General features: G+C 44.3%; 1 protein-coding gene across 8 annotated transcripts in view; it reads right to left on the bottom strand.

Moving 5' to 3' along the window:
• SLC16A9 (solute carrier family 16 member 9) overlaps nt 1–17,854 on the bottom strand; it is a 292,179-nt gene that overhangs the window by 85,908 nt on the left and 188,417 nt on the right. For 6 of the 8 annotated variants that reach the window (XM_085608838.1, XM_085608836.1, XM_085608839.1 and 3 more), the window contains one exon: nt 13,302–13,445. The exons of 1 other annotated variant lie outside the window; for it this stretch is intronic. In XM_085608838.1, the coding sequence (XP_085464964.1) occupies nt 13,302–13,445 (144 nt within the window). Of the gene's footprint in view, nt 1–9,819; nt 10,264–13,301; nt 13,446–17,854 lie in introns of those variants that run through there. One more of the 8 variants, XM_085608842.1, reaches the window with a different exon arrangement.

Genomic DNA, 17,854 nt, shown 5'->3' with positions numbered 1-17,854 from the left:
GGGGGGGATGGGGGGGAAGAGTCATTAAAACAGAGAATGAAACTGTTCCCAGGCAGGCACTGGTAAAACTAAAAATAAAGGATAGAGCAGAGAAGAAGCCAAACAATATTTCAATGGCTTGTGCAGGAGCTTGTCATACGCAGGGATGTGGAATTCCTATAGCCTGACTCCCAGGACATATTGTTTGGGGTCAAGGGCAACCAGTTTTCATGTGTATTCTGTCCTTGGGACAAGTAGGCCCAACACCCTGCAATACAAACCCTTTGGCTGCCAGTTTGCAGTACCACATTACAGATCAGGGAAGGGCACTGTCTGCAGTTAAGGTAATATTCTTGTCCATATGTTTATGCTGTTCAAAATTGTATTTATGGTTCATTAATTGAAAGACTTTATTATTAGGGTGAGCGCTCTAACTAAATGTTGTAAGCTCTGACTGCACAACTGGCAGTGGTTCCAGTATAAAAATGTGTAAACACGTTTTAAAAGTTTAGCAATATGAAGCTATGTATGATGCTCCCAGAATGCTCTCTGATTTGATGCAAATATTTGCAGAAGCTTGAAAGCAAGATTGAGGATTCTTTGCTTTCAAAATAAAATGTTCATAAAAAGCAGGAAACAGAACATTTCGCTAAACTACTGTCAAATTTCAGGTACCATTTCTTTGCAGCATCATTTAGTAACATGTGTTGATGCATGCTAGTATTCCCCAAATATATTCAATAATAGAAAATTAGTGTAACGAGTTTCAATAAGAAGAATATGGGAAACAAAAATAAACATTGGCAAAGCCAGTAGGTCTGAAATTGGTGGTCAACTTTTTAGTTTTGTCAATGTGTGACATATTTTGGCATGGTTTTTGTAAAACCTTATTGGTGTGGGAGCAACCGGGCCCTCACCATTATAACAAACATTGGCAAAAGCAAAGATTGTTTTTGTCTCAAAAAGCACACTCTACTACAGTAGTTACTGGCACTGAACATAACTACTTTGTGTGCTAATATGCTCATTGTGAAAGAGCAAAGTGCTGTCAACTACAGTTAAGCCAGCCAATACAGAGAGTGAGACAATTTTAATAAACACAAAAGGTCATGGTCAACACCAGACCAAATTAGGGGCCCAATTATTAAAGAAACTCTCAAAAGTGCACCCATGGTATATTTCCTTGCATTAAATGCAGCTATACGGCTTTCGTGAATTCCCAAGAATTTACAGAAGCAGAGCAAGATATAGTACTCCTAGAAAATATTTGTGAACTGCATTTTAGCATGAGCAAATATGCATGTGTAGATTTTTTCATGCGAAAATCTGAGTGTTTGCAAGTTCACTTTCCCTCCAACAACTTTTTTGCCCAACTCTGGAAGGAGGTTTACGTCTGCCATTGTCAGGAGTAAATTTCCAACATTTCTCAGTATGAGAAAAGATTAGAGAAGACTTCTTGAAAACCCTTAAAACATGCAAGTTAGTAGGTTTGCAGAGACTCAATAGGGCATTCTAACCCTGGAACTATTGCTTACCACTACTGTCAGTCCCAATATCTAGATCTGCGAAAACGTGGCAACATAAGGGTATTGAAAGTATTCAATCACTACTATGGTATGAGCCCAGGCATAATCAGAGAGGTATTATCAGAGCTTTTATATAATGAGATTGCTGTCATAATTTGTCGCCGCTCTACATGGCACCAAAGGGACAAGTGGATTTTGTTACAGGACAAGTAGATTCATGAAGTAACCTGCCCCATGGACAAGTAGATATTTTATTAAATTCCACACCCCTGCATACGGTAGAAAAGAGGACAAGGAGATAGGGTGGAAGCTGATGGATGAGGTGATAAGGCAGCAGAAATTAAGAAAAACAGAAGGGTGAGATTAAATTGAGGAGGATAGAATTAGATAAGAAGGAGGAGGGCAACTGTAGAGGCAAGATATTAAGGAGGGAAAGAATGGAGGGGCGAGATTGCAATATGAATTGGAGAGAATAAAGAAAGAGGAGGGACGCTGTTAGAAAAATGAACAAGGAGATAGTAAAGACAGAATGGAAAGAAAGATGGGAGAGTAGAGTAAAGGAGAAAAGATAAATATGGGGATTGGAAAGAAAGAAAAGGTACTGCGTAAGAAAGGAGAAAAATAATAGAAATAAGGAGAGGAAAGAAGGTTTGGGACTGAGAGAAAAGGAGGGATATATGGAGAGGATAAGCTATGGAAGCGAGATAGAAAAGGGAACACGTGAATCAGCAAGATGTGGAGGGAAAAGAAAGTGGAGTTCAATGTCGAAAGGGAAGAAAAAAGGGAGAGGAAGGAAAAAAGAAGAAAAGGATGATAAAACAACCAAAAAGGAACAGGTAGACCAAGAGGTGAAAAGAAGGAGGTCGGAGACAAGAAGACGAATGAGGTGGGTGAGAGAGAAGCATATTCAAAATTTTATGAAGTAAGGTTGTAATGAGAGCAAACGGAGATTAGAGGGAGTCTGTGGGAGAGAGAAGAGGAGGACGTAGATTGAAGAGAGTGGACAGGATGAGGGAGAAGTACAGCAGAACAGAAATAGAGAAAGAAAACTGGGGAAGTTAAGGAGGAAAGAAAAAAATAAAACAAAAAATAAGGAAGGAGATAAGGACAAGCGAGAGAGGTTGAGTGGTAGTGGATAGGAAAGGTACATGGGGGAGATAAGAGAGACAGGGAAATATCAACTAGAGACGAATTGTAGGTTGATCAATTACGGCAAAAGATGCTTTGGCATCCATGGCCAGGGGTGCAAGAAGCCCACTATGCCCCTTAATGGGTGTCTTTAGTACCAACCCAGAGGTAAGTGGAGCATTTTTTTCTTGTTTGCATTAGGGACCATGGCACCCTTACTAAGCCGCTAGTTTCGGTAGCTTGCATTCGGCACATGCATGCTTAGGAAGTTGTTGCTGGTCTTCAGCGCATGCAGCCTTAGCTGCAGTGCATGGAGCAACTCTATTGCCGCACACAGAGGAACAAAAATAGAGGGAACATTGGTTAAGGCTATTTGTCTCAATTCACAATCATGAAGGTTTAAGGTGGAGTTGGTTATGGTTATGCAGACTGTTTACATACATGCTCTCGGGGTTCCACACCCCAGACAATGCCAATTGATCTCGCTTGTCGAGAAACATATGGCGGACGGATAAGAGAGTTTTTACAGTTCAAACAATAATCTAATGAGAGTTTTGATTATTATGAGCTCATAATGGCCACTTGTGATCATTAGAACATCCTGCACACATGTTTAATTCATACATTGGTGCGGTTTACACAACTAATTAATACGGTATTGTCAGAATTGGGACCATATACTCATGAGGTTACTATCAGTGTAATATTTGCTTTAATCACTCCTCGATTATCGGTTTGGTGTATATTTGACATAGGTTGATCTCTTGTATACACCACCCAACTAGGCAGACTGATTCTAGCTCGGTATGATATATATTAGATTATACCATGCGAGTTTATTTATTTGTAATAGCATAAGATGATGCACTGGTTGTTTTTCAACATTTGTGGAGACTTATAATTTGCAAATGGGAGCTCGGGCTTCTTTGTATCAAATGCCGACTGCTCAATGACTGAAGTACAGACAACTAAGGGATGCACTCATTGGGAGCATAGATAAAGAGGAGGAGACACAGGAGGACTCGCCGTTGGGGAGGAGGCTGCCATATTGGTGGGTCCAGCACAAACTAACATCTCTGACATATGGCACATTATAACGGAATTCACAGGAGGCATTAACACACCTCAAAGATAGGTGGGAACAGGACACAGGGGAAATTGATAACGAGGACTGGCAGGAGGCATTGAGTTCTCAACAAAAGTTGAATTTAAGGACAGCTACCGGCTAATTCAGCTAAAACTCCTCCACAGGATGCAGTACACCTGAACATTGTTTCACAATATTGGGAGGGCAGGCAAGGCACATTGCCTTTGGAAGTGTGGTATAGATGGTATATTCACTCATACCTGGTGGCACTGCCCTTGGATCCGCCACTTTTGAGACCTGGTGGCTAGATCCCCGGCAGAAGCGGTTGGAGCTGCCATCAATTTGATACCTCAAACTGCTCTACTGGAAAGTGGAAATCCTCTGACCTCACGTGATACCAGAAGATTCTTCTGAATATGGGATTTATGGTGGCGAAAATGGATATCGCCCAGAAAATGGGGATGTGAGAACCCCCTTTTGTTCAGAGAATGGGAAGCTATGAAACAATGTAAAATCCTAGAGCAAGAGGTATACAAGGTTAGAGGTTGCGAGAAAACGTTTGAGAAGATCTGGGGGACATGGGATCACGAAGGAACAGGCTAGCTACCGGACACATAGCAAAGTGTTGCACCGGGCGAGTTGCAGTGGGGTCACGGGAAGGTGAGGTCTACGAGGGGGTGGGACTACATATGCAAGAAGGATCAATACTTATTTAGTCTCTGTCTAAATATGTGGCTCAATGGATCACAGTGGGAAGTAGGGGAGGAGATGGGGGTAGGGACTTATACTGTACTGTTTGATTGGCACTGTGTTGCGTTGTCGGAATGGTGTTCATGTACAATTATTGTTTCACTATAAATTAAATTAAATTAAAATATATATTTTTTTAATTATACTGCTGTTCATCATCCGAGGGAGAATGGATTGGCAGAACACTTTAATTGTGTCCTTACGGAAAGTGTACAGTTGGCAATTTGTAATGGTTTGGATTGGAGGCAGGAGTTTCGGAACATGCTGTGAAGTTATAAAACGACTCAGTTCAGTTACTGGAGAATTACCTTTTCTGTTGTTAAAAGATACGGTGCCCTGCACTAGGATTACACCTGGAATAAAGGATTAATGGCGCAGACTTTGGAGTGATATCAGGAGCAGTATGCTCGTAGATACAATGAAAAGTTGAGAAATGGAAATCCTACATAAATAAAAGGTGATTTTGCGAAGGTCATTTTGAAATGTGCTGTGAAGAAATGGTTTAGTAAATGGTCAGCTCCAAAAGATGTGAGTGAAGTGAGGAAGCATTCATTGGTGCTGGAGAATAGTAAGAGGTGGAATTTAAGAAAGGTGACTAAATGCAGTGAGCTGGTACGGCAAACCTGGGTCATGAGGGCACATCGATTTGAGACTTAAGAGGACGAAGTGTGGGTCAGTCCGAGAATTAGGAAATGGACGAAGAAGTGAGATGATTATGTGTGTGAATAATTTCTAATATTATAAACTTGAGTAATCAACAATGCTGTTATCATTACCGGGATCAATAAGAAATAATATTGTTTTGGCATGTATTCATTCAAGCATGTATTGTAGAAATGATTTAAATCGTGTCTTATGACAATTATTTTATGTGTTATATTCGAATGTATATTATTGGTAGCAACCAGCTCCAGAGGTTAGGGGTTTTCAGAACAGAGTAGGGATCAGATGAGAGAGAGCAGGGAGAAGGAGCTGGTGCTGCCAAGGGGTCTTACGAGCTCACTTGAAGAATAAACCTTCACAAACTGATCTGCTCAAGTGTGGTCTTTAAAACATCTGACCTTGGGAATGTGGAATGTGTCAACGTGGGATCACCAACCAGAAGGACGTCATTCATTCATCATCGTTATGCGGTCAAAATATGTTTAGACCATAAAAGGAAGGCTGCCTGTTTTCTGACCACTGAGTCATAACCATTAGGTGTCCTTAAACCTTTTAGTCACAATACATGTGATGACTTGTCTTTTTCTACTGATCATCAATCAGTTAAAAATAGATGTGGTTGTCCTCAACATACCTTAGAAAACAGAGCTTTAAGTCTCTGACGAAATATGCAAACAGTATCAAAAAATGAGCAAGAGGTCTTCTTCATTTGTTTTTTGCAAGCCTATTGCTCACCTTAATTTGCAAGCCTTTTGCAGATTTAGCTTTGGTTACATAATTTAGATTTTGGAGTTTGAAAGTGCAGTGAGAGGCCAATGTCTGGCTCATTACCTCTGCATGACGCTCTCATGACAGAGCCATTTTTGTCACTTCTTGTCTCAATTCCAGGGTCATGATTTCATGGGTCTTTTGAGCACCTGCGGCCTGAGAATGGTCATCACCTAAAAACCATCATCATGAAGTCAATATATTTGGTGACTAGGGAACATCTAATGTAGAGAAGGATTCATTAAAATTTTAAGCAGATATCCCTAAAAGAACCTCAACCCTTCAATCAAATTCTGATACAAATATCACCCAGTGTCTTAGGGCCGAAATGTAATGTGGGCAACACAAGAAACTACACCGTAGTAGAGACAATTCCTTTGTGATAAAATGGCACAGTTGTATAATTTGGTAATATCAGTAAGAAAATTTATGTAAGACCTAAAATTATGACAGACAAATATGATTCTTCAAAAGAGCTTCATCGGTCTAAATGACTGGGGGAAACAAAGACTAATGGCAATAGTAAAACTCTTCAGATCTGATGACAATATCTGGAAATTTAGGATGAGGAGTGTAATTGTACCAAGAACTATACAATGAGATGGAGTTCAGTCAACTGATTAGCCAATCAGAAGATCTATGTTAATATCATTTTGAGTCACATGACACATCGGATAGATGAAGACAAAGCCATAAACATCTCACAAGGCAGCCTCCAAAATAGCCTGTCCACAGTGAGCCAGATAGTTTCCAGCACCGGGCATGCAGGAAAAAATGCCTTTTTACTGACGTTCATGGATTGCAGCCAATCTTCTGACATCAAGGAAAGTGCAAGGCTCTGGATGAAACTGGAATTATAGAAATTCAAACATAGACCCGACCTCATGGATCACATTCATGAAACTGTACAAAGGGATCACAAACCAGTTGAAATTCTGAACCGAAGGGCAACAGAGATGATAAAATTCATAAAATAAATGTAGAATAAGGATTCCGTTTCTCTTGAACAGTGTTATGTGTGTAGGCCCGGCGTACGGCCGTAAAATAATGGACACCACACCAGTAGAGTTGTTATGTAAACTGCCTCGAGACGCAGGCTCCTGGGCTCCCGGGCTCTTTATTATCTTTCCGTTACATCCGGGCCATTCCAACATGGTCCAACACAACGGGTGTGGTTAAATGACCTCTGGAAACATAACATTCCTCCTTAACCCATACAAACACCAAAGAATAGAAAAACAGAGTAACTGAGAAAACATAAGATTGAGCTGGACACTCAGACCTAAACCTGTGCTTCAGTAAAGAATCCCACATGAAAGAATAACCAGTCCAACAACAAACATGTTCCACCTTGAGACAGAAGAAGATCCTCTTATGTTAGAATGAAATTGTTTAATCTAGTGGATATAGCAGGGCGAGCTCTCAAATTATATCTGGCCATGCCTTGCCGACAGGGTCCAGGACCCATACCAGGACCCACACCCTTCGTCCCATCTGGATGTACAGGCAAAGCTCCCCCCAAACCACTCTTTTCATGAGTCTCATGGACATGGTCCCTGGACTCCCATAGTTCTGCAAAAGGAGGAAGAGAGTCAACCACCGCTGATGGAACCCTTGTTGCCTGACCGCCACCTCTTTGCATCTCGTACATGCTACCATCCTCGCCTTCAAACTCATGTCCCAACGAGATCTCACCATTACTTGTAGGTCGATACCTCTTGAAGATTGACACATTCCTCGTGCTGATCTCACGACCTTTCCAGGGCAGTGTGCATAGTTCCTTTCACAGCACTCACTTTCCAGGGGTCTACTTCAAAAGGCAATAGGAACTTACTCCCAGAACGCTGATTTTTCACAAGCACCCAGTCACCAAAGCATCAGTAATCTGATCACAGAGTGTGGATGGTGCGTGAACATGAGGAATTGCATCACCAACACCCCGGTTCATACATAGAGTGCCGGGAAACACCTTGGTTGTGGCATGTGGAGTGAGTCGATATTCACGAAGGACTCAGGAGACAGCATCAACTGATGATACGCTGCCCGCAGGTCCATCGTGGGAAACCATTTCGATCCACTCACTTCCGCTACGATGTCATCAACGGTGGGCATCAAATGGCGTTCCCTCGGTATCGACATATGGGGCAACCTCATGTCCACGCACATTCTCACTTCGCCAGGCCATGTGGGTTTACGAGCGACGGCGATCAGTGACACCCATGAGGTAGGAGCATCCATCTTTTCGATGATGTCAGCCAACTCGAGCCTCCTTAGCTCCTCTTCTACTTTTGGGCGCAGATGAAAGGCCACCCGGTGATGTTTCAACGCCACGGGTTGGATGGAGTCATCAATATGGAGATGTATCAGGTGATCTTTGAGACACCCAATGCCCACAACAGGTGTGCGAACTCTGCTACAAACACATCCACGTTGCCAAAATGAATACTGAAGGCGAATGACACCAGCTGAAGACCTGTCCTACAGCTCAGCATAATTCCAGAGCCAGTTTTGGTAACACATACTTTTGCCCTGGTGGAATGGGACTCATGAGAGATGTACATGGTGAACACACCTGCTAGTGGGAGAGGCTTGGTCAATCCATAAGCAAACACCTGAGTGACAGTGGGACATAGACATGGGTGCGTAGGGAGAATTTGTAGCACCGATTGTGCAATAATGTTAATTGATGCTCCCGTATCGATCAAAGCTGGGACTTCATGTCCCGAGAGAAGAATGGTGCATTTTGGGGTGCGCTGTGGGTTCCGCTCACACGCTGCATGGCATGAATGACCTGCACCGCTCCTTCTACGTCATCATCGCCCATGTCCTCTTCCTCGTTAGGCACTCCAGGTGTGTGTAGCGGTTGAAGATAGACATACTTTGGCAAAATGGTTCAATTTGTTACATGCTGAACACCTTTTTCCTTGGGCAGGGTTCTTGATGAGGATATGGACCTCCACACGTGTGGCATGTCTTAGGAGCCGTCGCCGATTTAGAGCGGATTTCTTTTTTTCATTGCTCCTATTGTCACCACCACGTTGACCGGTTACGTCTTCACTTGTTGTAGGGCCGCTTCCTTGTGGGCAGTATGCACTTTCGACAGTTCTTTCGAACATCCCATGGTGAGCATGTCAGCCATGGACATTCCAGGGACCTGCAGAATGTTCCCCCTCAGCTTCACTGAGGAGCACCCTTGTATGAATTGTGCTCGAATTTCATCAGCGGGTCCGGTAGCGTACACATGGTGGCTAGATATCATAGGCGACCATAAAATGCATCAACAGATTCTTTTTGGTGTGATTGCTTGGCCTGTCGTAACAGGAATCGTTCATAGTCACGATTTGCAAGCAGCTCAAAATGTGCAGTGAGAGCCTCCTTCAGAGTAGCATAGGTTCAATTTGGTCCATTCTCCGTCACCGATTTTCCAAGCTTGTGGATAGCTGCACCCCCCCCAGATGCAGCAGCATGAGGTGTCTTCTGTCTGGGTCTAATGCCACTGCTGCAAAGTAGGTCTCGAGCCGCTCCACCCAGTCTTTCCAGCGTGACGCTTGTGCAGATGGAGGACCATCCACCACAAACTGTTCTAATGCAGGTATTGAGGCCATGGCATTCAGAGATGCAGGAAACAGGCAAAACTTAATGCAGGAGAGACGCCTTCACGCTGACCCGGGCGCACTTGATCGCAGCAGGCTATCCCAGAACACACCAGCAGAGGGTCCTTTTGTGCCCAAATTATGCACAGTCCGAACTTGGGCCACTACCATGAACGACAGGTAGAAAGCAGGTCCTTCTGGGCAGCCACAAGAGGGAATGATGCAGGGCAAGCCTAGGCAACACACCATCCAAGCAATGGCAAGGTGACTACTCTCATTCACAGTCTTAGTATGGGGATAGCAGCACAGCACCATGTTAACTTACCCACACAGACGCCGGTGAGGCACAGAACGCTCCTGTTTCCCCCACGATCACGTGGTGTGCTGAGCTGGGCCGACCGCAACTCCCGTATCGGTACATCTTCAGGTGCTGGCAGCGTGGTTACCATCAAGGCCGCAGGAGCGCAGCCCGCCAAGTTCGCACGAACAGCTGCGTTCTTGGCAGCAGGAGCTGAGCGCAGAGGAGTGGTCGCCACTCAGCCGGTTCGCGGCAGGAACAGTGATCGCAGCACACCATGAAACACAGTGAGCGCGAGGGAGCAGCAAAGCGGTGCACGAATGGGGAACTTTCACTCTCTGTCATCAATGTATGTGTGTAGGCCCGGCGTACGGTCGTAAAATAATAGACACCACACCAGTAGAGTTGTTACGTAAACTGCCCCGAGACGCGGGCTCCCTGGCTCTTTCCCTTTACGTCCGGGCCATTCCAACATAGTCCTACGCAACGGGTGTGGTTGAATGACACCCCTTGCTTGGGAGGCTACATAAAATGATCCTTGTAGCCGCCGGAAACATAACAAACATCGGCTACTCTATTCCGGTTCTTAAAACACTGATAGCCCCTGGCTCACTTTTAGCTGCAACAGAGAACTGCTGCAAAAAAGTTTACTGGAAGGTCAAACCACAGCACAGTTGTAGAAATATGAGAACAACTGAAATCTGTAAGGCGTTCACTTTTGGCATTGTTACTAATTCAGACGATAAAAGGAGTTACCAGCCAAACCGAGCGGCACAGGTAAAGCGCAACTCATAACTGATTTCAAATGGGCATGTCACCTGTCACTTCGTAATTAGGAAACATATTTGGAAATCAGTGCAGAAACACCAATTCCTGTTGTTATACCCAGTTTACAAGTGCAAAAGTTGTAAAATCCAAGTATTCCCACATTCCAGAAGGAAGCACTAGATTTTCTTTTGCAAGCAAACAAGTATGGTGAAACACTAATGGCCAGATGTACAGAGATTCAGGTTTGCGATTACCTAATAGAGAATTTTCACGATTCGCTATTAGGTAATCGTACACAGTTATGTACTACAGTGTGTTTTGCACTGTTTGCGATTCCCAGTAGGTCGCAAATTAACCTAACTCATTAATATTCATGAGATATGTCACAATTTGTGACCCATTGGGAATCGCTAAAATCACAGAAATGGTGGCCTGCTGGGGTCAGCAGACCACCATTTCTGTGACTGCTTATAAATAAAGCAAAGCTTTTTTGTTTACTTTTTAAATGCAACCCCTTTTCCTTAAAAGGATATGGGATGCATTTCAAAAACAAAAAAGTTTTCTTTTCACTTTTTAAGTGTAGGCAGTGGTCCGTGAGACCACTGCCTGCACTTACAAATACTTTTTTACAACCACTCACAAAGGGAAAGGGTTCCAGTTGCTAATGAGTCAACTCCTTCTTGAAGTAGGCGGAAAAATTAGAATGTTTTGAGGCTGCATTTTGGTCACAAAACATTCACGCATACCACTGCGAGTCACTGTTAGGAAGGGACGCCCTTACATGCCCCTTCCTAATACCGAAATGCTAACCCATTTTGCGATTTGGTAATAGGTTACCGAATTTCAAAATAAGGTTTAGTACATAGCAAACAATTTTTTTCCTGTCGCAAACTGCCTGATTCTGCGAATCAGGCCGTTTGCGACCTAAAAAAAGTTTCATTCATCTGGCCTCAAATCATTTTCTATGTGGAAAACTATAAACATTTTAGAGCTTGCCATTTCTTGACCTCAGCTTTGGTCACTTATTGCAAATGTTTTCCTCCCACTATTGTTTGCCTGTTTAATGCATTATAATCCCATTATCTTAGTGAACTTTTAGTTAGTGCTCTAGTCCATGTTTCATCTTGGGGTGTTTAAGGTCTATGAAAAGCCAGTTTTACCATACCATGGTATTCTGCGTCTGCTGAGTCCTCCAGTCCCAGCATCCGGCATTGCGTTATCTGACTGAAGTCACGCTTCTGGATGAGAGGGACAGGCAGCATTTCAGCAATCCAGGCGAAAGCATTCCATCTGAGTCCTCTGGCATCCCATGGGGTAATGTGAACTCCTTTTTAAGTTATGGGCCAAAGTCTGCGCCTATAACACCAAACTCTAAAGTTTTGAGCACGCCACAGACAATACAGGTAAATATATTCACTCATCATTGGTGAGTGAATATACTTACATGCATTGTGTGTGGCATGCTCAAATCTTTAGGCCCTCTACTCCTTCGGTTCTGGCTAAGGCCAAAAGACTAGTAGGGGCAATTCTCGGCCAAAACATGTAGACCCGACCACTAGGTGTTGGCGACCAGTTACTTATCCACTGAACGCCAACTCTTTCTTTTAGCCTTATCCCTATCCTGATTCTCTTTGTTCGATAAACTTTTCTGTACAGAATAGGATATCATTTTAACTTCTCACTACTGTCAACATCCAGTCTCCATCCTGGTGGAGGATGGTTTCGTCACTTTAAACACAGAACACTCAAGTGACAGACCCAATTATGACACTATCCACCAAGCCACACGAGTGGAGATAATATACACCGCAAACTGTGAATGTGGGATTGAGGGTCTCCGAGACAATTTTCTCTGAGACTCTGGTATATCGACATATGTGGTTCATTCACCTCCCCCCCCCCTTTTGATTAACAGTTTGAAGTCATGCTAAGTCTGTCATTCATATCAGCATTGCATGGGAGACCTGACAACATACACAATGCCACATAAGTAACGCAATATCAAGCTTGATACGCGATCACCTGGTGAAAAGCTGATAAACAGCGAGCAAATGGTGAATTTGAAACCTTACACAGAGTGCGGTTCCACTCACTTGTATGTTAGAGGCTTGGCATCCTCAGAGTTCATGCAGGGTTTTGTTTCGTCCAAAGGACACTGGAAGCGGACTCACAAGCCTTTGTTTTTGTATTTTAAAGGGGGCACAGAACGCTTTTAAGGCATTGATGGACACGAAGTAGCGGACCCCCCTCCCCCTAGCGCCTTGAGACCCTCCGGGTGAGTAGCGCGCTTTACAAATGTCTTGATTGATTGATTAAGTCCTGACCCCTTCATTAACCAGCCCTTTAAATTACCCTTACAGGGCTATTTAGGTAGTGAGAGTTGCAAGCACCACCCCCTTTTAAGCCCAACTCTCTCCCACACATTGAAAACGTTGATTAGGTTGGCAGGTGTGCGTGCAGTACACACAATGCTAACCCAGCATCTCCAAGGGCCAGCTCTACCTTTTGTCTTCAGCATCCCACTAAGCTGTTGTGCCATAACTCATTGGACAGATGAGTCAGGCCTGCCTAGACACGACCATGTGAACCTGTCCCCGTTAAATGTGTTACTCCACTGCATGCCTCTTTTTACCCTGTAAAAGTAGTACTAAACATGTACTGAATAACCTCGCAACATTAAAGAAAGGGCACAACATTATGATGTCACTTTGAATGAAATAAAAATAAAGAAGTCAACTTACCAACAAGAATTCCATATGAGAAAAATAGAAAATATATACTAGGAGCAACACTGCTTAAAATCAGTCCTCCTGCCACCATAAAGCCACTAAAGATTGTTACAGGTCGCGCTCCAAAAGTAGACACACACAGACTACAAATTGGACCTACGGGAAAAAATCACAGCGTTAGTTATACTTCGAATGTATGTATATTTATTTGAACAGATTTTAATTTTGAGAGATTATTACAGTCTTAAAAATATGGTGTTGTATATTCCTATTGCTTTCTTGTCCCTCTTGCAACGATGAATTACAAACATGAAGTCCTTGTGCCTCCCTCCCAAACTATAAAAGCCCCCTCACCCCCATTTCCTGTTGCTGTTTTGTGTATCTTCCTTAGGGCAGACGCTATGCTCTGCTGCCTTCCAGCCTTGCGGTGCTCAGCAGAGTTGGTGCTCAAGCAAGATTCAGCTTAAAAATGCAAGAATCAACTCGCTTGTGGACGGATTCCTCATGGTGACCGCCATGCTGGTGAGTGTTGTTCCAAGGAGGAAGGGGACTTGATTACCAGTGGGCTTCTCGCCTGACTGCCTCTGTACAGGCTTGAGCACGCACGTCTCTCTCCTCTCTGTTTCTGGGTTTGGGAGTGCGGTGCCTCCCACCAGCTGGGGGGGGGGGGGCATTTCATGGTTCAGTCAATCAATACAGGAATTGTAAGCATTGTAAACGTGCTATTCACCCGTGAGTGCCTCACGGCGCTGGGGGGGGTGGGGGGGGGGGTTGGCAGCAGTTCCATTTAGCCAAAGAACCAGGTCTTGAGACCAAGGAGTTCAGGGAGGGGCGCGTCTGATGTCGATCGGGAGCTCGTTCCAGGTCTTGGCCGCGATGTAGGAGAAGGCTCTTCCCCCTGCTTTGGCTTTGCAGATGCGTGGGGTCTCGGCAAGGACGCGGTTGGCGGATCGGAGGTTTCTTTTGGGTACGTGGAGGGTGAGTCTATCTTTGAGGTATTGGGGTCAGGTGTTGTGTAGGCATTTGTAGGCATGGGTGAGTATCTTGAAGGTGACTCACTTCTCAACGGAGAGCCAGTGGAGCTTCCGTAGGTGTTGGGTGATGTGCTTGTGTCGAGGGATACCGAGGACGAGTCTGGTGGCGGTGTTCTGTATCATCTGGAGCTACAACCAACAAAATGTGTAGGCAGCGGGACGTTGGTTGAATCGAGCCCCGTGGAAATACAGACTGATGTGTATTTTGAACAAGAGGGCTAAGAAATAAAGACTACATTCAGTTTTTGCTCTCAATCTATCTGCATTGATTGCTGATATCAGTGGGAGGCTATTCAGCCACCACTTCTCTTTGATTGTGGATCATTAAAATAAAGCTTCATTTTATCCACATCACGCTTGAAGTGTTATTCATTTCTATACTAAATGTCTTGAAGATGGTCTAGCGGATATATACAATATTAGACCGAAACGTCGACCTTCACACCTATTTCTTACATTATTGGATTGAAGGACATGCTGCCTGTTTAGTCTGTCACATTTTCCTATGACTGTTTTTGAAAAGGTGTTTACAATTGTAACAAAGAGGTGTTTTGTAATATTGAACCATTGTGAACTTCTGGTTACATTGTTTTTTATGGAATATCTTATATACATGTTTCTGTACCCTTTGCAAATTGTTTTGCTAATACAAATCTAATTGTTTGAATACATATACCCGTGTTTAAGAATTATTTTGAGGATTTGCTCATATGGAAATAATTGAAAATATATTTGTAGAAATTGAATTGTAAGCTACTGGACTGAGCTTGTTAACATTGATTGCAGAAACTAATATGAATTAATAGTTTGACAAATCCCTTGTAGGCATATGTACCTGACATTGTCCTCACAACAAAACATCCCTCTGATCTCCCCGGGAGATTGTATGGTGACCGTCGATATTCAGGATGCATACCTGCATGTCCCCGTACATCCGGGTCACCAACCATTTCCGAGGTTTGCACTGGGATCATCATATTTTCAGTTTCAACTGCTGCTCTTCGAGATGAACTCAGCTCCTGGTGTTTTCACGAAGGCATTGGCTCCTTTGATGGCTGTTCTCCATTAGCAGGAGATTTCCATCTTTCCCTACCTGGATGACTGCCTGGTCAAGTCGATGTTTCTTCTCAAGATGTCCTCTCATGTGGTGACACTGTTGGATCTTCTGTCATCTCATGTGTTTCTGATAATTGTGACGAAATCTCAGTTGAGTCCAGAGCAGGATCACATTTTTATAGCGGCCCGGTTCAGGACAGATCTGGGCGTTGTCACTCTGCTGAACACGAGGGTGGTCAAGATTCAGACTCATTTGTAGGACCTGTTGCCAGCTCCTTTTCAGGTGGTCTCGCTCTGGATGAGGGTGCAGGGAGATCTGGCTGCCACTGTGTTTTTGGTTCCTTGAGCCACAGACGCGGCCAGCTCAGATCGGAGGTAGGGGCGCGGGGGCAGGGGACGATGTGAGGGAATCGGGTATTAAAAAATAAAATAAAAAAGTACCTTTTCGCCGCGTCTCTCCTCCGTAGTCCTCCTTCACTGGCCTGAACAGGAAGCGCACACAGGCTCCCAGTCAGCCAATAACAATGCTGCCTTAGCAGCATTGTGATTGGTCTGAGCACCGTGTTTCGGTTCTCAGACGCTGACTGGGAGGCTGGGCATGTTCTCCACGCAGGCTTTAATGCAGCCTGCATGGAGAACATGCGAAGTCCGCAAGACTGTTTGACCGGTCCAAGAGGGCCGGCCAAGCAGTCATTGCGCACTTAGGAGGGTGCTACCACTCCTGCCCTGCCCCCTCACGCAAAGCTGCGAAAGTAGGAGAAAATAAAATGATATTAACGCGAGTTATTATAATTTTATTTTCCCTTTATTTCACTACTAAAAAGCAGTGGGGCAATGCTCCTCCACCTTAGCGGAAGAGCCACTACTGTTGGGCCAGATGGCACCTCAATATCCTCATGAGATTCATCCTGAGTCTGTGGGTTCACAGCTTGCAGGATATGCCTTGTCTTTCCCTAGTGACAGAGGTGATTCAGCGGGAGCTGGATGGCTTGTTCCCTCCAATCTCTTGAATAGAGTTATTTTGACTGCTCATGTATAGGTGATCATCACAACGGATGCCAGAGAAAGTGGTTGGGGGCATAGTCGGAGCCTCTCCAGGTCAAGGGCGTCTGGGATGTCAGCCAAAGCTGCGGGTCCTCCAAATGAAGGGAACTGGAGGCTAGCTCTCCTGCACTTATCTCACCTGACTTTGGGCAAAGATGTTGTCATTTGGACAGACAATACCACTGCCAAGTCCTATGTAAATCATCAGGGGGAAAGAGGACCCTGTCATTGCGAAAGATTGCGTATCAGCTCTTACTGTGGGCTCAGTCCCATGTGTGTACTGAATTCTCAGGCCTCGCCTGAGCAGGGAGATTCCGTCCTCCCAGGACTTTTTTCTCTCTTCCCAGGTGTTTGCCAGGATTTGTCTGATGTGGGGACACCCCCTGTTGGATATGTTTGCGAGAGTTTGCAATTCCCATCTTCCCCAGTTTTTTTTCAAGGGGAAAGAAGGTGTTGGCTTCGATAGTGGGTGCTCTGACATGTCCTTGGCCATCCTGCCTGATGTTTGCTTTCCTTCCATTTCCTTTAATCCAGAAGTTTCTGATTCGGGTATGGGGGGAGCAGGCTCAGGTCATTCTGGTGGCTCCAGCATGGTCTTGCTGTGTCTAGTTTCCTCTTCTCACAGCGATGAGGGTGAGTCAGGAGTGGCGGCTTCCCTTGGTCTCTTCCCCTCTGGGTTTTCCTGTTCTCCAGGTTAAGTCTCTTGCAAAGATCAAACTGACGGCCTGGAGGTGGAACAGGAGAGATTGATTTTTCAGGGTCTTTTTCGAACCCGGTGTCTTCTTCTATACGGGCTTCCAGGAGGTTGTCCACCGGGTCTTCATATGCCAGACACTGGAAGACTTTACATAAGTGGATCTCTCGGAAGCAACTGCTCCCCTTTTCTGTTTCGCTTCCTCAAGTCCTTCGGTTCCTTCAGGATAGGTTTCATTTGGGACTCGTTTTGGCCACTCTTAAATTTCAGTGAGTCGCCATGAAGGCTTTTCAGTCCCCTTGTGTTATGTGCCTGAGTTAGGCCCATGTAGCACTGCTGCACATTTCCTTCCATTGCCCTCTTTCTGCACAATACAATTTTACGATAACCTTTTGCACATATTCATGTGCGTAACAATGTTGGATTTGTTTCTCTGAAACTGTTTTGCTTACACATTTTGTTTCGCGCATAATTATTATGCTGCCTCAAACATCAAGTACAAGGCCTTAGTACACGCTGTACAATGTCATTCTATCTTCAGCCACGGGGCAACAGAGCTATCTGTAAACTCATAATAATGCTAATTTGTATATATATTGCAAGGATGCTTTTTATTATAAATACCTAAGCATTTCCGGGAGTTAGACAGAGAAGACAAGCAGCTGCCTAACATCTCGGGGAGTGGTGTCCAGTTTGTGACCACAACGGGTTTCTACATTCTGTTCAGCCAGGTATTG

Source organism: Triturus cristatus, chromosome 1_2, assembly GCF_964204655.1.
Source record: "Triturus cristatus chromosome 1_2, aTriCri1.1, whole genome shotgun sequence".
In the NCBI taxonomy this organism is placed as follows: domain Eukaryota; kingdom Metazoa; phylum Chordata; class Amphibia; order Caudata; family Salamandridae; genus Triturus; species Triturus cristatus.
The sequence above is the reverse complement of the archived record's forward strand: the minus strand, read 5'-3'. Positions and strand labels throughout refer to the sequence as shown.